We start from the raw sequence: 21,769 nt of genomic DNA, 5'->3' as shown, positions 1-21,769 counted from the left end.
AAGATAGGGAAAAAGCTACATGTCCATCAGATGAGGAATGGATAAAGAAAATGTGATATAAATATATAAAGATCTATCTCTCTATCTATATATATGCATTTTTATATACATATATATAATATATATCCATATTTACATATACCCATATATACATATATGTGTGTGTGTGTGTGTATATATATATATATATATATATATATTATTGTTGTTTCTCCTAAGAAACCTGGTTTGATCTCTTTGCAGGCCAAGGGACTCTCAAGAGTCTCTCTGACACCAGTTTCAATTGTTCGACACAGCCTTTATGATCTAACTCACATCCATACACGACTCACACCCACACATGATACTGGAAGTGTCAGCTGATACTCTAGTGGTAATCATCTTGCAATATATAAGTGTAACAAATCAACATGCTGCACTCCTTAAACTTATACAATGTCATATGTCAATTACACCTCCGCATTATATGCTGGAAACTCACTATTTGAACAAGGGCCTCAGACCAGCAGCGAGATCAGCGCCTGGGGGCTTACGAGAAATGCAGGTCGCAGGTCCATCCCACACCCACCAGTCGGGATCTGCATTTTAAGAAGATGCCCAGGGGATTCATATGCTCATGGACAGGCTAGAATACACAGGATCATGACTTCATGGTAAGAAAAAAATTATTTTGAACTTATAATTCTATCCCCAACGATCAGTCGAGTGTAAGGGCAGAATCAAAGCACTTTAAGGCAAAATGTGTGCGTGCATACATTCTCAGTCGTGTCTGACTCTTTTGCAACTCCATAGACTGTAGCTTGCCAGGCTTCTCTGTCCATGGAATTTTCCAGGCAAGAATACTGCAGTGGGTTTTCATTTCCTTCTCTAGGGGATTTTCTTGATTCAGGAATCGAACCCATGTCTCCTGCATTAGAAGGTGGATTCTTTACCACTGAACCACCTGGGAGGCAAAATAAAAAAATACAAGAAATTTGCCCTTCTGGTTAGTGATATAGATAATGTGGGAGGCTGTGCATGTGTGGGGGCAGGGGGTAAATGGTAAATCTCTGTACCTCCCTCTCAATTTTCTTACAAAGCTAAAACTACTCTAAAAATACTCTTCCTTTTTTTTTTTTTTAAAAAAAGATAGTATTTAAAATTATAAATGCAACCAATAAAATATAATTATTAAACACTGGGAAACTAAAGGAAAAGGAGATTAAGTGAACTGAATTCTCATTTTTTAATCATCTTTCATGCCAAGAAGTCAATAGATGGTGCCTAAATTAAGTCAGTGAATTGTGATACATATTAATATTATGTAGAGCTAAGGAGGTAACCTGTAGAAGAACTAAAAATAGTAAAAGGATATTTTTCCCCCTGTTACTCAGTGATTCTTTTTTAAAGCTGAGAGGTAATAACTTTTTTGAGGCCTCTCTGAAATGGACCTGTGCATGGCTTGCTTAGAATAATAGAAACAAACTCCAAAATTTTACTGTTGTAACATGTTAAAAGTTAATTTACTAACAGTTGCAGTCCAGTACAGGTTATTTTTGGTCCGTAGGCAGTTTTCTTCCATGTGGTCAATTCAGGGATCCAGGCTGCTTCCTTCTTGTGATTCGGATATCCTCCAGGCCTCAGACTCTTCTGCATGTATCCATGGATGGGGAAGGACAGCATGGAAAGGGCAAACTCACTTCCTAAATGACCTGGCCCGAAATGACATCCTCACTTCCACTTTCATTCCTTTAGGGAGAACCAGTCATGGCCCCATCTAGATGTCAGGAGGGCTTGTAATGTAGTTCAAGGTGACTGTTCTGCATCATGGAGGATGAACTCCAAATTTTGATGGGAAGCAGAAACAAACCATTTCAGCCACACTCTATATCCTCATAGCTAAGTATAAATGGCGTGTACCCCTTGCACCTCCTCAGAAGGGCATGTGGATTTTGGACACTGCAGAATCAAGGGCCCTGCAGGTAGAAAGGCTGGTGTATTGATTAGATTTGCTCTGAGTTGTTTGAAAATTTTTAATTCCTTTCCTTTGCTCTGATATCATATAACCAAGCACGTTTCTATAATCATTTCCCTTAACTTAGTAGATCTGTATCTTTTAACTGGAGAGTATGTCCTCTTTGTAAATTAATAAATCAGTGTTATTAACATAATGGTACAGTGCTATAGTTCATGGGGTCATAATAACTCAGACTTGGCTTGGCCACTGAACAGTGAAAAGAGAGACTGGGCAATATGCTGCCCCCTAGTGGCAGCTTCATTAACACGGGTGTGACTTTGAACTGGTCAAGTAATCACTCCTTGGTGCCCTTATCTGTAAAATTAGGGACTTGAGTTTGGCCAGTCCTGTCTGTTCTTACTGTTTATTCCTTTATAATTCTCTCCATCAGTAAACTGATAATACTGAGTTTCTGGTGTGCAGACAGAGTGACCACAGTCTGGACTAGAAGATTAAAAGTAAAATAAAGTGAAGTCGCTCAGTCATGTCCGACTCTTTGCGACCCCATGGACTGTAGCCTACCAGGCTCTGAGGAGCCTCTCAGTCCATGGAATTTTCCAGGCAAGAGTACTGGAGTGGGTTGCCATTTCCTTCTCCAGGACTAGAAGTAGAGCAACTCTTTTTTTTTTTTTTTTTTTTTTAGAGCAACTCTTAAAGTCTTCACCATACCCACCCCTGCAACCCTTCACAGAGACTTCACTCTTGAATAGCCAGGCTCAAAGAAAAACAAGGTTGAGACACAGTGTGGTAGCAAGGAGGCAGACTCGGTGAGAAATCTCCATCAGTGCATGTGTGCATGCTAAGTCACTTCAGTCGTGTCCGACTCTTTGCAACCCCATGGACTGTAGCCACCAGGCTCCTCTGTCCATGGAATTCTGCAGGCAAGAATTCTGGAGTGGGTTGATTCCAGAAAAGAAAGGTTTTATGGGGATTCAGCTCATTATGCCCACCACAAACCCTCCTCAACAAGACCGGGTGATCAATTTTTCCAGGCACTTTACAGTTCATAAAGCCATCACCATCCCTATAGGGTAAGCAGGGCAGGTATTATTTTCATTACAGATTTAATAGTTTCATGGTTTAAACATTAAAAAGTATAGAAAGGCATGTCATGAAAAGTCCCCCATTTGTCCAGTTCTCATTCTTCATCCTCCCACCTCCCAAAGAAATAAGTACTTGTACTAGTTTTTTGTCATTTTAGAGATTGTCATGCATATATATTCTTTTCCCTCCTCTGCGTATAGCACAGTACTCATTAGACCCTGTTCTGACCTTACTTTAATTTAATATATCAGGGAGTTCTTTCTATTATCTGTACATAAAAACCACTCTGTATTTTATAGCATTCTATCTAAAATTTATTTGTTTTGTTTCTAGCCTTTTGTGAACACAGATTATGCTTTAGTAATTTAAATAGAGTTGTACATAAGTCATTTCATACACTTGCATATACATAAATGCCTCAGAGTGGTAATATTGGTAGATACTTTCAAATTACCCTTCACTGACCCATTTTATAGATGAGGAATAGTGGTAATTTATAAGTGCAAATCATAGGCTGTATCCAGCTTGCCTGCTCACAAGTGTAATTTTCCTGAGTCGGAACTAGATGGCTGTGATGGGTCTGCTATTGTGAGCTGAGGGGGGCTGCTGTGAGGTGGGTGAGCAGAACAGCTCACCAGAGTACAAACCGGAAGAATGAGGCTTGGTCACAGTGGAGCACTGGGATGCCACAAAGCAAACGTGAGCCGAGCACTGCCAATGTCAGAGCAGGCGCTTTGTGAGCCAGAGCCCAGGCTTTGCACACTGGCTTGTAGAGGCTCCAGAAATAGCAGTTCCACTCATCACAGGGTGGTCTTTGAGCCAGGTGGCCAGGGGGTGATTCTCTGTGCCAATCAGCTTCCTGCCACCCACACCCAGCTTCACTGGGCCTTAGACTTGGGACGTGGATAGCTCAGTGGCAGAGTGGTGACCAACCATATCACTTAAGCTTAGTGAGGGATAATGGGGTAATTTTGTTAAAATGGAGCAGCCTTGCTAGCATATTTTAAATAATAAAATATGTATATATATATGTGTGTGTGTATTTATTTATATATTCCTATATAATATGATGGCAGCCACTCATTATAGCTCAGATGGTAAAAAATCTGCCTACAATACAGGAGACCCCGCTTTGATCCCTGGGTCGGGATAATATGATGTTTATGTTAGGTATATTTAAATATTTTATATATTTATGTTACTTATATATGTCACATATAATATATAATTATACATCTTATTTTTACTTATATAATATATATAATATATAATATGAAGTATATTTTAATATGTATGCATATATAATTACATATACAAATAAACATATAGAATTCTTTTTTATTTGTCCACTTAATTATGTCTGACTCTGTGACCCCATGGACTACAGCATGCCAGTGTCCTCTGTCCTTCACTGTTTTCTGGAGTTTGCTGAAATTCATGTCTGTTGAATCAGTGATGCTATCTAACCATCTCATCCTCTGCCGCCCCCTTCTTCCTCCTGCCCTCAATCTTTCCCAGCATCAGTGTCTTTTCCAATGAGTCGACTCTTCCCAGCAGCTGGGCAAAGTATTGGAGCTTCACTTTCAGCATCAGTCCTTCCAATGAATATTTAGGACTGATTTTCTTTAGGATTGACTGGTTTTATCTCCTTGCAGTCCAAGGGACTCTCAAGAGTCTTCTCCAACACTTCAACTCTTCTCAACAAGAGTCTTCGAAAGTATCGACTGTTCCGTGCTTAGCCTTCTTTATAGTCCAACTCTCATATCTGTACATGACTACTGGAAAAACCATAGCTTTAACTGTATCTTTGCCATACCTTTGTTGGCAAAGTGATGTCTCTGCTTTTTAATACGCTGTCTAGGTTTATCATAGCTTTCCTTCCAAGGAGCGAGTATCTTTTAATTTCATGGCTGCAGTCACCATCCAAAGTGATTTTGGAGCCCAAGAAAATAAAACCTGTCACTGCTCCCACTTTTTCCCCTTCTGTTTCCTATGAAGTGATGGGGCCAGATGCCCGCCCAGGTGGTGCAGTGGTAAAGAATCCACCTATCCATGCAGGAGACACAAGAGACACAGGTTTGATCCCTCAGGTAGCTCCCCTGGAGCAGGTAATGGCAACCCACTCCAGTATTCTTGCCTGGAAAATTCCATGGACAGAGGAGACTGGCGGGCTACAGTCCATGGGATCACAGAGAGTTGGACATGACTGAGCATGCACAATAGAAATTATACATACATATAAAGTATACATATTTTATATAAATTACATCTTAAATACATATTCAATAAATATTTAGGTGATGGAATTTTTCACATACTTTATTTTTTAGAGCAGTTTTAAGTTCTCAGAAAAATTAGTTGGGAAGTACAGAGAGTTCCCATATACCTTGTCTCACACATACCCATAATCTCCCCCACTAACAACCTCCCCAGCAAAGCAGTCCATTTATTACAATTGATGAACCCACATTGACACGACTGTCACCCGAAGTCCACAGTGCACCTTAAGACTCACTTTTGGTGGTGTACATTCTGTGGGTCAACAAGTATATTTTTTATTCTTGTTCTTAGTGCTACATTAACACATCACCAGCAATCCTGTGAGGTAGGTGCTATTATTACATCCCTTTAGAGAAGAGGAAACTAAGGTGCATAAAGTTAAGTGGTTGGGCCAGGGTCACGTAGCTAGTGAGTGTTGGAACTGAACTTGAACCCAGCAATGTGACTTCGGGTATGTTCTTAACTGCTGTGCTGTACTACCTCTGATTTGGTTCCCTGATCCCTGGGTTCTCTTTACTCTTCCCACTCCTCCAGGTGAGCAAAAAGCGCTCTCTCTGTTCTTACTTACCTGGCTCTCCCAGAGCCTCACTGTCTGTTTGAGGAATCTTTGAGCAGCTTCTGTTATTTTCTGCAGCAGGAGCCCTGGGTGCTGAAGAGCAGGGAGCTGTGGGTTAGCTGTGGCTAGAGCCTAATGGTTGTCAGTGAGGAGGACAGAAGGGGAAAGGGAGGGTGAGGCTGCAAGTGATGGAGAGAGGAGAGGAGCAGTACAGCAACACTGGGCTCAGAGACATGGAGGTCTGATATTAAAGGACAGCATTGAAAATCAGAGGAGGAAAGAACATGGGACCAGTTCCTTTGAGAGACCAAAAACCAGACAGTGTGGGACACTCCATTCCAGGTTACAACAACAAGCAGGCTTTTTACTCATTTATTTATTTGTTCATAATCTCCTGTTATTTGGAGGGAAAATTCTGATAACTGGAAGGTCTTTTGTTTGTTGAACAGGGTGATGTTATATACTTTTGGAAGAGCTTGAACACAGTTAGATTTTCCAACAAAAGAAAAGGAGAGAGTTTAGGAAGCCTGAAAGGAAGATCCAGAATTGCACTGTACAGTATAGTGAACACACAGGGCTATTGAGATGCGTGTAAGTATAAAATTCACGTTGAATTTTGGTGACTTGGGGAAAAAAGAATGCAGACTGTCTTAGTAATAATTGTTTATATTGTGCATATGTTGAGATGATAATATTTTGGATATATTTTAGAGATTAAATATATTATTAAAATTAATGGTACATTCTTTACCTTTTAAAAAAAAATGTGACTACTGGAATTTTTTAAATTACCTATGTGATTTGCAGATGTTTCTACTGAACTGTGATGATCCAGAGGAGATGGATAAGAACCACAAAGACTCAGGACTATTAGGGGAAAATCCACGAGACAGGGAAGCCCTATAGATAACAACAGAAAATTAATCGATGAGGTTTTGGAAGGATAATGGGTGTGCTGTGCAGTGTAGAATATCACCTCAGTCTTCCCTCTGAAATCTTCAGTAAAATCTACATCAGTTAAAAAATTTATTTATCTATTTATTTTTGCTTGGGCTGGATCCTTGTTACCGCTCAGGCTTTCAGGTGCACAGGCTTCTTCTCATTGCAGTGGCTTCTCTCGTGAGCACAGGGTCTAGGTGTGCAGCTCACCAGCTCAGTAGTTGCAGCTCCCAGGGTCTAGAGCAAAGTGGTTGTGGTGCACGGGCTTAGCTGCCCAGTGGCATGTGGGATCTTCCTGGACCAGGGATTGAACCCATGTCCACTACATTACCAGGCAGATTCTTTTCCAGTGGACCACCAGGGAAGTCCCAATTTTTAAATAAAATAAATTAAAAATAATCCCTTTTGGAGAAACTCATGAATTCTCTTGACGTGACAAAAAGTCTCTGGATCCTAAAAAAAACTGTTTGAATTTCATTGGTCTATATTTGGGACCTAAATGAAATCAGTAAGTTAGAAATTCTGAGAGTTAGATACTCTACCTCTTTACATTCTAGCCAGCATGTCCAAGGAACTCTTAAGAGTTTCTAGATTATCCATGAATCATTTTTAAGAGAAAGTGGTGTTCTTCTTTCCCCACTTGATGGTTTTTTTCCCTGTTAACTTTGCTAATGTGACTCAATTGAGAGAGTTGATTGTCCAGGCTTTGAATCAATATGAGATTTCTGGCTCATCAAATTCAAATTCAAGTCATCACCAATGTTGCCACCTAATAGTTGCTTAATGGGCTTTTGTTCTTTGGGTGTTGTGAAGCTGAATTGTCAGGGAGCTATCCTTCCTGGATACAGCTGTTTTTAATCATCTGTTGCAACCCTTGCATATCAGATATGAGGCATAACAGAAAAAATGTCTGAGGACAGTGGCCAGAATACCTGATGCTGTCTTCTTGTGAATAAAAAGAACGTCAGAGACAAGAATTTGATTTGAAGCTTCATAATTAGGACTGTGGCTGACATTCTGGCATTAATTTTTGGGAAGGAAAATGTTAGAGGAAGTTACAGAAAACTTGAGGGAATAGAGAGAAGCAAGTTAACTTACTTCCTCATGAGCCAAATAATTTGTAAAAGTGATAGTAGCGGTAAATTTGAGATGATATCGTCTTAAAGGAAGGACTATATTTTAATGAATTACTGTTCAATTCATCCTGAGCCAGTATTTCCCATTTCCTGGATGAAGTAATGAGCCTCTGAAAACTAATATGGCTGAACTGATTTTAGAGATTTACTGTCTTTAACATGAAAGTGTGGTGTGTCCATGGCTTTCTGTATAATAACAGAAAAGAAATACCAGGAAAATGGTTCAAGTTGATTGTAACTGGTGATTAGCACCCTAGAAGTGAATGTCGTGTACCACGGAGATAGTAAATGCAGAGGAGGGTGAGGAAAGGAAGTTATGTATGGGCCATGAAAAAGAGGGATTATAATGGAGGGGAAAATGACAATTTTGTGTAACCCGCAGTAAATATGGATTATGTGGCTATGTCTGATTTTGTACCAGGGTCATTTCCCAAAAATTCAGATAGACTTTTAATCAGCTTTGATTTCCAGACAATGTGCCTTGAGTTTTCTATAAAATTGACAAGATTTTCCCTCTGAGTTTGCATGATTGTCTTAAGCTTATTTCATGCATTTTACTGAAACCAAAATGATAAATGAATGATTTGGTTGTTAGAGTGTTAGACAAAGAGCCAGACAATCAGGTAATCTGCATCCATTCAGAATTTTCTCTTTCATCAAAGGCTGGGTTGTGATCAGAGCTTTGAGGTTGGAGTGACTAAATTCATCCAAGTGAGTGAATTAATTTTCCTGCCTGTTTAGTGTTAGCCACAATTATACAGATTTCAAGGTGGATGAAAATAATGAACCTGATTTTGTAGCCATCACACAAGAATGTATTGCTTCAAATGGCCTCAGTTCCTCTGTTTACTCTGCAGGGATAAAAGCAGATGTGAAAAATGTGGCCATTGGCCAAAACAATATTTAAAGCCCTCTATTGGAGTAGATTTCAGAGCCCAAACAGAGTCTTTTTAATAATCTTGGCTGTCGCATATCTTCATTCTTTAGGGATGGATTTGTATTTGGAGATCATCAAACAGCATTCACAGCCAAATTTTGTAAATAAAGTGGAAGATAAATTTGGATGACACCCTCTGAGGTCAAACATCAGATGTGACTAGATATGACTATAGAATATTGAAAACAGTTTGCTGGTAGCTTCAAATACCTCAAATTAACTTTGAAACCAGTTCCAATAAAGGAGTGGCTAAAGTATTTTGAGCAAAGACAGTGCCCTTGGAACATGTAAGTATAGAGTCTGCCAAGGTGACTATTTCAAAAGGGATTATACCAATTTAGATGTTTGTTTAAAAAAAATCAATCACATCATTTTATGAGTGCAGTGCAATGTAATAGGAAGAACAGCAAAAAGCCAGAGGCATCCACCTTCACTTCTGGCTCTGAGTGACCTTGGACAAGTTATTTAAGCTACCTTAGCTTCTGCTTCAAAATTAGCAATTGGAGATAATAATTCCCACTGAGGCTGTTGTGAGGGTTAGAAATTTAGTATGTAAAACACCAGAGAAGGCGATGGCACCCCACTCCAGTACTCTTGCCTGGGAAATCCCATGGATGGAGGAGCCTGGTAGGCTACCGTCCATGGGGTCGCAAAGTTGGACACGACTGACCGACCTCACTTTCACTTTTCACTTTCATGCATTGGAGAAGGAAATGGCAACCCACTCCAGTGTTCTTGCCTGGAGAATCCCAGGGACAGAGGAGCCTGTTGGGCTGCCGTCTGTGGGGTCACACAGAGTCGGACACGACTGACGCGACTTAGCAGCAGCAGCAGCTTAATTATATGTTTTCCACCCCTATATAGCCTTATTTAGGAAAGGGTAATATTAATAAATGTAAGTAAACCATGTACCCTAGTCATTTATATTAACTTATTTTGCTTTTTAAAAATGCTGCATTGTCTGCTCAATGCTAACTATAGTGTGTAAGAAAATGCAGTAATGGATGTTAAATAACCCTTACAACATATCAGGCATTGTTCTAAGTATAATATATATATATATATAAATTTGTATTACCCAGTAACTATGAGTGGCTCAGATGATAAAGAATATGCCTACAATGCAGGAGACCCAGGTTCGATCCTTGGGTTGAAAAGATCCCCTGGAGAAGGGAATGGCAACCCACTCCAGTATTCTTGCCTGGAGAATTCCATGGACAGAGGCATCTGATGGGCTACAGTATGTAGGGTCACAAAGAGTCAGACACAACTGAGCGACTAACACTCACTCATATACTGGGCTACCTGGATGACTCAGATGGTAAAGAGTCCACCTGCAATGCAGGAGACATGGCTTGGATCCCTGGGTTGGGAAGAACCCGTGGAAGACGGCATGGCAACTCACTCCAGTGTTCTTGCCTGGAGAATCCCCATGGACAGAGGAGCCTGGGGGGCTACAATATATAGGGTCACAAAGACTCAGACACGACTGAGTGACTAAGCACACAGACTGGTTTTAGAAATGGTAAAATGAGAGCATTTTCTGTGATTAAGTCATTCAAAGTCAAAGAACTAGTAAGCTGAAAGATAAAACTAGAATGCAAATTCAGGCAGTCTTTCACCCACACCTGTCTCCTTAACCACTACCTGCCTGCCTGCCTGCTAAGTCGCTTTAGTTCTGTCTGACTCTTTGCAATCCTATAGACTGTAGCCCACCAAGCTTCTCTGTCCATGGAATTCTCCAGGCAAGAGTACTGGAGTGGGTTCCCACACCCTCCTCCAGGGGATCTTCCCAACCCAGGAATCAAACTCACATCTCTTGTGTCCCCTGCATTGGCAGGCGGGTTCTTTACCGCTAATGCCACCTAGGAAGCCCCTTAACCACTAAAATACCTCATTAAATATAGTGAGTGACAGGAAGATCTATTGGGGATAAACTTGGTATTTGAAAACTAATAAGCACCATTTATAGCCAACTCTTGTAAATAAGGTGGGGGATAATCCTTTAAAGTCAAAAGTCAATATGACTAAATATTAGAATAGAATATTGAGAACAATTTTCTGGTAACCTCAAACCCCATAAATTAGCTTCAGAAGTTGTTCCTGTAAAGGAGTGGCCAAAGTGTTTTGAGCAATGGCAGTGGCCTTGAAACATGCAAGTATCGAGTGTACCATGGCTTGTTGAGAAGGCCCAGGACCCACTAACCTGTGCTGGGCAGGTGCCAGAAGGCAAATTCAGCTAAAGTATGGTCAGACATGTAGTCCAGCAGGCAGTCCACTATCTCTAAGGGATCAACGAGTGGCCATCCAGATGTCATTGGCATTCTTAATCCAAAAAAATAATGAGTATCTAAGGTGGTGAGGCAGCCAACATTGGAGCAGTCTATCCACAGAGAAAGAACACAAGTCCCTGAATGGAAGATCAGGAAATGGGAAGATCCACCAGAGCTTTCCATTGGCCAAACCCAAACAGAAGCCAGAGGAATAGGAAGCTGTTGATGCAACCCAAAGAGGCCAGCCTTGCAGGGAACAGAGTAGGGAAGGGAAGGTGCAGAGTGAATCTGGAGAGACAAATGGAAGATGTCCAACCCCCGTGTCTTCATCAGAGCTGCACAGGGTCGAGGATACAGCCCTGAGTTCCAACCACAGAGACCTCACCCCGGTTGACATCTGGTACTCAGCTCACTCTGAAACCATTACCAATACAATCTGCCAAGCCATAGTTCACAATTTCAGGCACAAGGATATCAGAGAAAACAAAGTAATAGTTTGTTGAGGCAAGATAACTCTGTGTGAGGAGGCTTTTTCTGACCATGTGAGCTTGTTTAAACTAACAATGATTTTAGGAAGGTGAAATGTGTATTCCATATCCATCTTGGCTCCCAGTATCATTAAATTTAATTTCTGGATGATTCAAAGGAGATTAAACTTTAATGAATTCTAGTCTTTTATATTTCTGTCTTTTATGTTACTCTTTAAATAGATGTATTTTGTTTAGAAAAGCTGATGATTTGAGTGGGGTTCTTGATGTCCTTTGGATTCCATAGTAGATGTTTCATGACTGATTTCACTCATGGAAGGGAAACCCATTTATACAGTAGGGAAGGTAGATAAGAATACCTGGGTATTCCTATTCTCTTATCTTTTTTTTTCCTTGAATGAAAACCATTAATCTCCCAACCTATGCCGATTGTGTGTGTGTGTGTGTGTGTGTGTGTGTGTGTGTCTACATTACATATAGGACATAATCTTGTTTGGCAAGCTGTTTCTCTGGAAATTAGCAATAATAGTCTCAGTGTCATCGACGGCCCCTCCAATGGTTTGATGTCAGACGTCATGTTGACTGGAACGGTGTGTGTGCAGGTGGATTAGGACAGGCTGCCTGGAGAATCCCATGGACAGAGGAGCCTGACAGGCTACAGTCCATAGGGTCAAGTATTGAATCGGATACGACTGAGCAGCTGAGCACTCTTGCATGCATGCATGCAGTCCAAGATATAGGACTTGCCTTCCAACTCCAGCAGGGGAAGACCAGCAGCATTCATTAAGTCCATGAGAAGCAGTTGTACTCTTATACTTTAAATACATGCAAAAGTGTAAAAACTTATATAAATGGAATCATTTTGTTCATTCTAGCTTTTTCAGAGGAAAGAATGGCCAGTGCAGACTTTCTTCTTCTTCTCCCCTCCACCTTCGTGTGTCTTCCCTACAACTGGGTCACTGCTCCACCCCTCCCTCCACACACACAGAACTCTCCAGATTAACAAGCCTGTGTCATTCTTTTTGCTAAGGTTTACATTTCATTTTGTCTTCAGTCTGACTACTGAACTGCTAAAACTACTTCTGAATGTGTTAAAAGGGACAGTCTATTGGAAAGCCTTCTTAACAACTACATAAGGACAGATCAACCAAAGTAATTTATAGCCTCCCCTTCTTTTCATCCCAAACCAACATGAGCCTCAACTAACATTATGAGCTGCCTGGGTTTAACTGCTGAATCATGAAATGCTTTATTTCTAAATGGTGTGCTACAATGGATTCCCTCCTTTTATTCACTTTCTCCAACTCAGCTGTAGAACATTCTAGATCCAGGAGCCAGAAAGCTACCAGTGCTTCACTACAACCTGGATTCCCTGACTCCTGCAGCCAAGATGCCACAGCACCTCCTTTTCATGGTCGTGCCTGCAGAGGGGTCTGCCTTGCCTGTGTCATCCAGGTCACTCAGCCTTTTTGTAGAAGGGGAGGGATTTTCTTCAATCAGCTTTAACTCCTCCCTTCTACTCTCCCAGCCTCCGGAGGCACATGGGTCATAATCAAGGACTCTGGCTAGATAATAGCAGTCATCGCTTAAGCCTTAGTTCCTAGGACTTTACGAGCTGTGAAATTCCAGAACCTGTAAGAACAGCAGCACTTACATGATTCACAAAGGCGATGCAGTGGTGGTTGTTTTAACTCTAGCTTCCTTCTGTAGCTTGGACCTGTTTCTGCTTTGCATTCATCACCAGGTATTACAATTACTGAAGCTTGTCTGCCCTTGAAGGCTGGGACCATGGTTTAGAAACTTGCATCCCCCCACCTTGCACAGTGCCTACTACTGGATCAACACTCTCAAATGCAGGCAAATGTTGAATCACTGGAGTTCTTTGGACACTTAAAGCATCAAAAGCAGGTAGAGAAGGTTGCAGGGGTGGATGAGGGCAGCAGAGATTCAAGATGGAAAAAAGAAATGAGTTCTCAAAAGGCTGAGCATGCCAATGTCCAAAAGGCCCCTGATATTGAAAAGTGGGAAGATAATTATTTTCTTTTTAATCACTAACAATTTACTGTCTACCTACTATGTTTCCTCTGTACTTGGCACTGGGGAATCAAAGATAAATGACCTGCACACTTTTCTCAAGGATTTCATATTTATAAAGAATTGCTACTCAGAACAACAGTTGTTATGATATTTTATTTAGATAGAGTTCAGTGAGGATGATGGGAAAGGTTAATCAGATTTTATTATTTCCCTGCTTAAACCTTCCCCAGTACCATGCCCATGGACTGTAGCCCACCAGGATCCTCTGTCCATGGAATTCTCCAGGCAAGAATGCCAGAGTGGGTAGCAGTTCCCTTCTCTAGGGGATCTTCCTGACACAAGGATCAAACCTAGGTCAAACCTTGCATTGCAGGCAGATTCTTTACCATCTGAACCACCAGAGAAGCCCAGTAGCGTGCCAGCGCACTTGAAATAGCTTTGCCGTGATGTACCAGGCCGTGCCCTGCTGGCCCTTCCCATCTCTCCACCCTCATCTCCTAGCACATCATCTCTTACTCAGTTCAGAAACATTATTTCTGTCTTTGAACACAGCAAGTCCTTTCTCACCTCAAGGCCCTGCCCTTGGATCTTTACTTGGCTCTTTCTTTATCATTCAGGCCTCAGCTCCAAAATCACTTCCTCTGGCCACTATATAACCCTCTCTCCTCAGTCAGTTTCTCTGCCATTACCCTGTTTCATTTTCTTCATAAGACTTTTTGTTCTCCGATGTTATCTGATTTATTTATTAACATAATCATTGTCTCTTCCCCCTCTCCTCCCCTTCACCCCCATGCATTAGGATGGGGGCTTCCCAAGAACAGAGCAGCCTTTCTGGCTCGACCACTACTCTGCCTTTATGCCCAGAATATTGCCTGGAGGCTGGCATGTAATAGACACTCTTAGGTAGGAAGTGACTTCCCCTTGCTTTCGGGAAGATAAGACAGATTCACCAGCAAAAATTAAAGGGGAAAAAATATGCTAGGATAGGGAAGGCAGCTAGGGCCAGTGTCAGGACTCTAGGTATTAGACAGCAGGATACAGATGAAGCATGAAGATGAGGCTGGAGGAGAGATGTGGCTTCATTTGTTTGATGAAGCATCAGGAGTAGGACTCCAGCACCCAGAGCCTAGAGCCAGAGTGTGGATCAGACACCAGTTCCGCCAGGTGTAGGACTGGGCAATCACCTAATACCACTTGTCTCCATTTCCTCATTTTTAAAAGAGCTGACAATAATCTCTGTAAAGACAATAGAGTACGTTCTTCATAGGCTATTGGGAGGATTAAATAAGTCATTGTGTGGAAAATGCCTAGTAATGTGTGGTAGATAGCTAAGCACTTTCACCATGTACTATACAGAGGAGGGTCACTGAAGAGTTTAAGAAATAGGGTTATGGGATTCAGGTTTGTATTTAGAAAGATGAGCAGGTTAGCAGTGGTAAGGATGGATTGGAGGAGACTGAGAAATTAGTTAAGGAAATAATTTTGTAGGCAAGAGGGACCAAGACAATGTAGCGGCACTGAGGATGATGCGAGAGTTATTAAGACAATGGACTTGGTCCTCAGTTTGGGGAAGGAGGTGAGGGAAAGAGACAAGTCAATAATAATTCCTGGACTGGGAACTTGGTGGTGCCTTTCACCTGTACAGGAAATACGGGGTGGGGGTGGGGTGCCAGGTTTGGGAGCTGGGATGGGGAAGGAGGTTGAGGAGGCATGTTTTGTTCAGCTGTGGCAGGTAGAGGCTGGGTGCCATGGGAACTCCAGGTGGAGCTACCCAGCCAGAAGGTCCCCCCACACCTTCCTGGACTGCAATATGCTAAAGTGCTTATTAGCTCTGTACTTACTGATACTTAATGCTAGTGCTTAATATTTAATGTTTATCTTTGCCTTTTAAGCAAATAGCATGAGAAATATCTTTGTCCATATCTGCATTTTTCCTTTGAGATTTCTATAAGTAGAATTACTGGGGCAAAGGTATATTACCTTTTGAAGATTTTAATTCATCTTGCCAAATTTCTTTTCAAAAAGGTGGTACCAGTATATAATCCTACAATAACCTGGGATTCTTAACAAAAAGAAAAAGAAAACAGCTTGAGTGAGGGTTTTTAAATAAGCAAATTTGCCAAGGTATAGGGAACAGTCCTCTTGTGTGCTACCGATGGACCTGACCAGCAGTGTCAGCTCCATCTTTAAAAGTTGGTAGTTGCCTTTGTCCTAGGGAATCCCTCAAATTGATGCCTGTTATTAATTAACATGCTGCCAACACTATAACCCAAACTATATTCTTGAAACCAGGATGGTTCACTCCGTGTGTGAACATTCCCCTGAAGCTGGGGAAGGGGACCATACACCCAGTGAAAGGAAAGCTTCAGTGTATCAAAACTACCTTAGTTTAACATATTTTCCCCCAAAGAACTGTTTTTTTGGTCACTTTCTTTACATGACTTAGTGTATGGACATGCACAGAAATCGCATTGTCTGTGGATCAATCAGTGCTCTATAAGACAGCACTATTTCCTGGTCAGACATGATTTTAACCCAGAATAAACTAAAATCTCTTTTTGATACATATATCAATAGATTTTCATCAGGCTAGAAAAGAAAGTGCCATTTTCACTGAAAGTGGGGTTTTGGTCAGTTCTGCACATGGTTATTATGAATTGCTGGCCTGCTCATGTGTTTTGGATGGTGGTCATTGCATCTCTAACCACACACAGCTGACATACTGCAGGGCAACAGTACCCAGGCAAGTATCTGGCATGTTTCGTATCCCTCCGTTATGAATGCTTGCTTTGTTCTCAGCAGACTTAGATTTCAACGTGAGTGTGGTTTTCATCTGTTGTCTTTTCCAGAGAGTCCTTATGAAGGAAACTTGGATAGACTGTTCTTGTCCATGCCTTGAATGGAATTGAATATTTGTATATTTCATGCACCACTGGAGGCATGAAACCTGGGTGCTGTCAGCACCAATATTTGCCTCTTCTGTTACGTGCATTAACCATCCATCTGGTCTGAACAGAAATACGTACTTAGAAAACTTTCCTACCCTTGTCCACAGTCACCATTCTCAGGGGTTAAATAAGAGGAAGCCACAATTTTCAAAGAAGAATGGGTCTAATTTGTGTGAAGTGGGATTCTTGTCAAGGAGGAAAGCAGTAAGGATTGATCATCTCTGCTAAACCATAATTGTTTTCTAGTGAGTGTTAGTCAGGGGTGGATCCATCAAAGAAGGGGGTAAAGATGGTAACTACTGCTTTAAGATGAACTTGGCAGCTCCAAAACAGCCTCTTTACTACTGGGGCTATCATAGTGCTTGAAGGAAATTGCGATCGTTACAGTGGGAGTTGAGTAGAATATAATGCATCCTAATATTAGAGAGGCCATTAGATGTCCCTGGCCCTCCTGGAGCTTTCTGCTCTTACATTAAGGAGTTCATTTCCCAATTTTGTCCTTTTGTAAAATGAGCCCCCCAAAAGGACACTAAGGAAAGTTTACACACATTGAACCCATTTCCCACAACTGCATTAAAATCATGGGGATCCTGTTTTTGTTGCTCTTTACACCCCCTGCAATTATTTCCATACACTGTATGCAGATTATGCTCTAAAGCTATTTTGGATAAAAAGAAACCAAAATACTAAATTTACCAAATGCCAAAATACCAAATTTGAGAGTGGTTGAAACCAAAGCCACCTCTGCAGTCACAAGTCCCTCTGGAAATAGGGAAAGAGACATACCCGTATTTTAAAGAAGTTAGCATGTTATAAAGTATCAGCTATAATGCTAACTTACAGAATCAAAGAATTTTAGATCCAGGGTGTATGAGGGGAGCGACTATTAGAAATTAGAATATTAGTCAGTGTTTTAGGTGCAATTGTCAGAACTCTGGCCTCTAGAGAAAAGGTGTTTCCCAGTCAGACACGTCGGGTAACCCCTGCACCCTGTATCTTCCTCTCCTTGCATATTCACAAGGAAAGTCAACTGAAGTCAGCCTCTCCCAAACTACTTGAGCAGGGAGCCTTTTTACTCTGCGTAGTAGCTGTTAACATCCTGCCGCAGGAAATGAGTCCAGTCTCATGGTGGAGGTTCAGAAAATTAAACCCCTTAACGGTAGGTGACAGAGCCAGTAATGCCAGGATGAGAACCCATTGATGGCTGAAGCCTCCCTCAGAATGGCTGCATATTTGTACTGACAGCAATGGATTAAAAACATCCCAAGGCTTTTTTCTTCCTTGAAATACTCCTTCTCCCTGGCCCCCGCAGCATGCAGGATCCTAGATCCCCCACCAGGGATTGAACCCTTTCCCCCTGCAGTGAAAGCACGGAGTCCTAACCACGGGATCACCAGGAAAGTCCTTTTTTCCCTTGAAATTTATTTTAAAAAATAGTTTCTAAAGGATCCTAGTTTAATTTAGAGAGATTTATCCCTTAGCAGATGGAAAATGTGTCAATTGGCTCATTCAATTTGGTAGTACTCTCTATTCATATGCATCAGAAACAGAACCTGAATAGTAAGCGCGGTAGGGAACTTAAAAGGCTCAGAAGGCTGTCGGTCTGAGGGGTGGGGAAGAGAGAAAGCCAGTAAGCAATGAAACAAGGAGACGTGTAATTACAAATTACAACACGTGCTACGAAGATGATGAACTATGTGCTGTTAGCTTGAGCCTAAATTTGCAATCACTTTTTAATTGACCGCGATTCAGACGAGATCAATAACAGCTGTTTTTATGATTATCTTGGTACTCGGCTTCTGCCTACAGTTTGAACCACGTAATAGCCCCTCCCCCTTCTTGTTTTTCCAGCCGGGTGGAGCAAAATGAGAGCGCAGTGAGCCGGCCCAGCCTCTCTCCCAGCCGTCCCCGACGCCCACCATGAACCACTTGGAGGGGGCCGCGGAGGTGGAGGTGACGGACGAGGCGGCAGGCGGGGAGGTGAACGAGTCGGTGGAGGCCGACCTGGAGCACCCCGAAGTGGAGGAGGAGCAGCAGCCGCAGCACTATGCGGGTCGCCCCCGGCGCCGGCGTGCCGTCGAAGACCCTCTCGCCCAGCCTGGGCAGCAGCAGCAGCAGCAGGAAGAAGAGGAGCGTGGGGAGTGCCTGGCGCGCTCGGCCAGCACGGAGAGCGGCTTCCACAACCACACGGACACGGCCGAGGGCGACGTGATCGCCGCGGCCCGCGACGGCTACGACGCCGAGCGCGCGCAGGACGCCGACGACGAGAGCGCGTACGCTGTGCAGTACCGGCCCGAGGCCGAGGAGTACACCGAACAGGCGGAGGCCGAGCACGCCGAGGCCACGCACCGCCGCGCGCTGCCCAACCACCTGCACTTCCACTCGCTGGAGCACGAGGAGGCCATGAACGCGGCCTACTCGGGCTATGTCTACACGCACCGGCTTTTCCACCGCGGCGAGGACGAACCCTACGCCGAGCCCTACGCCGACTACGGGGGCCTCCAGGAGCACGTGTACGAGGAGATTGGGGACGCGCCCGAGCTGGACGCGCGCGACGGTCTGCGGCTGTACGAGCAGGAGCACGACGAGGCGGCTGCCTACCGCCAGGAGGCTCTGGGCGCGCGGCTGCACCACTATGACGAGCGCTCCGACGGCGAGTCCGACAGCCCGGAGAAGGAGGCCGAGTTCGCGCCCTACCCGCGCATGGACAGCTACGAGCAGGAGGAGGACATCGACCAGATCGTGGCCGAGGTCAAGCAGAGCATGAGTTCGCAAAGCCTCGACAAGGCGGCCGAGGACATGCCCGAGGCCGAGCAGGACCTGGAGCGCGCCCCGACTCCGGGCGGGGGCCGCCCCGACAGCCCCGGGCTGCAAGCGCCGGCGGGGCCGCAGCGGGCCCCCGGCGGCGAGGCGGTGCAGCGGTACAGCAAGGAGAAGAGGGATGCTATCTCGCTGGCCATCAAGGACATCAAGGAGGCCATCGAGGAGGTGAAAACCAGGACCATCCGTTCGCCTTACACCCCCGACGAGCCCAAAGAGCCCATCTGGGTCATGCGCCAGGACATTAGTCCCACCAGGGATTGTGACGACCAGAGGCCGGTGGATGGCGATGTAAGTGTGTGCGGGTTCGGGCTCGCTCAGCTCTACGCGCGGCCAGGTGGGGAGACGGGCGCTGGGTGGCGTCGATTGTCATTAGAAATGACTTGATGACGGAAATGGTCTCTGGGCATGCTCAGAAACAGCTTGCGCTTAAGAGCCGGTGAGCGAAAACCAGGTGGGAAGGAGTTAAGTGCTGAGAGATTGCGATAAATCAGTGGTTCTCAAACTGTTACTGGAGCACTTGTTCAGAATTTCCAGACGCACCTCTTTCCATCCCCTAGTTTCACACTTAGATTTGGGGCAGGGCCTGCGAATATTTATTTCTAACGTTAAATAAACAAGTCTGGATTGAGGAAGGAGAGACTTCATTGGAAAGGTACTGTTGTAACAAGAACTCTTGCAGTAGCAGAACTGTGGGATCTGCAAGTACCTCTGCTGCTGCTAAGTCGCTTCAGTCGTGTCCGACTCTGTGCGACCCCATAGACGATCTCTTACCAGGCTCCTCTGTCCCTGGGATTCTCCAGGCAAGAACACTGGAGTGGGTTGCCATTTTCTTCTCCAGTGCATGAAAGTGAAAAGTGAAAGTGAAGTCGCTCAGTCGTGTCCGACTCTTAGCGACCTCATGGACTGCAGCCTAGGGTTAGGCAAAAGAGGATTCTTTCGTAGGTAGGAGTAAGCAAGGCCTGGAAGGACAAGATGTGAGGAAGTGGGATGAAGCATGGCTTGAACGTACTGCCCTTGATAGTGTTTTAATCTGAGAACAGCGTTTTCCCAGGAGGGTTTGGTGAGAAGGGGCGGTAAACTGGCAAAAGTTCAGGCTGGAAGAAGGTGAGAAGCTTAATCAAAGGTTGGTTAATAAGCATTCTGTTTTGACTACTCAGTTCAGCTAATCATTTCTCCGGCAAAGAATGGGAATTTGAGGGGTCTGTGTCTGGCCTTGTCATAGGTAAACGAAGGGGCACCTGTGAGTTACTCAAGTCTTACGGGAAAGAGGTTCTTTGCATAAAGCATATTCACAAACGAAATGTGAGGATGGGGGTCTTTAACCTTTGCTGTTTTCTGGGATCTCAGGGCTCAGGTTAAGTTCAGCATTGTCACTTATAAGTTCCTAGGTGATGCTGATGGCTGCTGGTCCCAGGACCACAATTTGAGAACCACTGTCTTAAATCAACCCCTTAAAGGTTTAGGATGAATAGTGGCCTTTTTAGAGGAAATCAAGGAGATTCTTCTGGGCCCTTTCCAGACAGAGGATGTCTACAGTCTGTTTGCCTTTTTTTTTTTTTTTTCCTTCTTTGTGACTTAGTTTTCATTTCTGGTGGTACCAGAAGGAGCTTCTCACATCACGAAAGACATGCTTTTGAACTGAAATTACTTTCTTGTGAAGAGCTACGGAAAGCTGTTGCTGCCTCGTCGGCCTTTCACTTTCCATTTTTGAAATATCCAAGAAATTTGATAACTCAGCAAGCTTGGGTGTCACAGTCTACTCAGAAATAAATCAAGAAGGCTAACCTTTGCCCCCACTACCTGACTCTAAAAGATTCTCTTTCTCCTCCAAGTCTCACTTTTCCATTCTCTTGAATAATTTTTAAGCACTTTCATTTAAAATGGGAGCTTGGAGTAAAAGAAGGGTCAAGAGGTTAAATTTGGTTTCATTTAATTCTGCATTTTATGATTGCACCTATCTATTTCTGAGTATATCTTTTGGAGTGAGAAGCCATTATTGGAAGCTGTTTGTTCATTTTACTTATAGGTAAAAGGCTGTGCAGGTCAGAGATGTCATTTGCCTCCTCTTTTAGTAACAGTCAACATTGGCTGTTAGCTGATTAAATCACAGGCACCTTTAAATCATGGGCTTGGTGGCTCAGATGGTAAAGAATGTGCCTACCATGCATGAGACCCAGGTTCGATTCCCAGATCAGGAATATCCCCACTCTGGTGAATTCCATGGCCATAGGAGTCCATGGGTTGCAAAGAGGCAGACACGACTGAGCAACTAACACTAAAGTGAAATTTCAACAAAGGCTGTTAGCTGATTC

The 21,769-nt window shown here is 43.3% G+C and overlaps 1 protein-coding gene across 1 annotated transcript in view; it reads left to right on the top strand.

The window, feature by feature from the left end:
- APBA1 (amyloid beta precursor protein binding family A member 1) overlaps positions 1 to 21,769 on the top strand; it is a 233,827-nt gene that overhangs the window by 128,558 nt on the left and 83,500 nt on the right. Inside the window, exon 2 of the mRNA XM_040250244.1 lies at positions 18,486 to 19,745. Coding sequence (XP_040106178.1) covers positions 18,555 to 19,745 — 1,191 coding nt within the window. The 5' untranslated portion in view covers positions 18,486 to 18,554. The remainder of the gene's footprint in view (positions 1 to 18,485; positions 19,746 to 21,769) is intronic.

The sequence above is a fragment of the Oryx dammah genome, unplaced genomic scaffold (assembly GCF_014754425.2).
Source record: "Oryx dammah isolate SB20612 unplaced genomic scaffold, SCBI_Odam_1.1 HiC_scaffold_1, whole genome shotgun sequence".
NCBI lineage: Eukaryota > Metazoa > Chordata > Mammalia > Artiodactyla > Bovidae > Oryx > Oryx dammah.
This window is presented reverse-complemented; position numbering and strand designations above follow the sequence as displayed.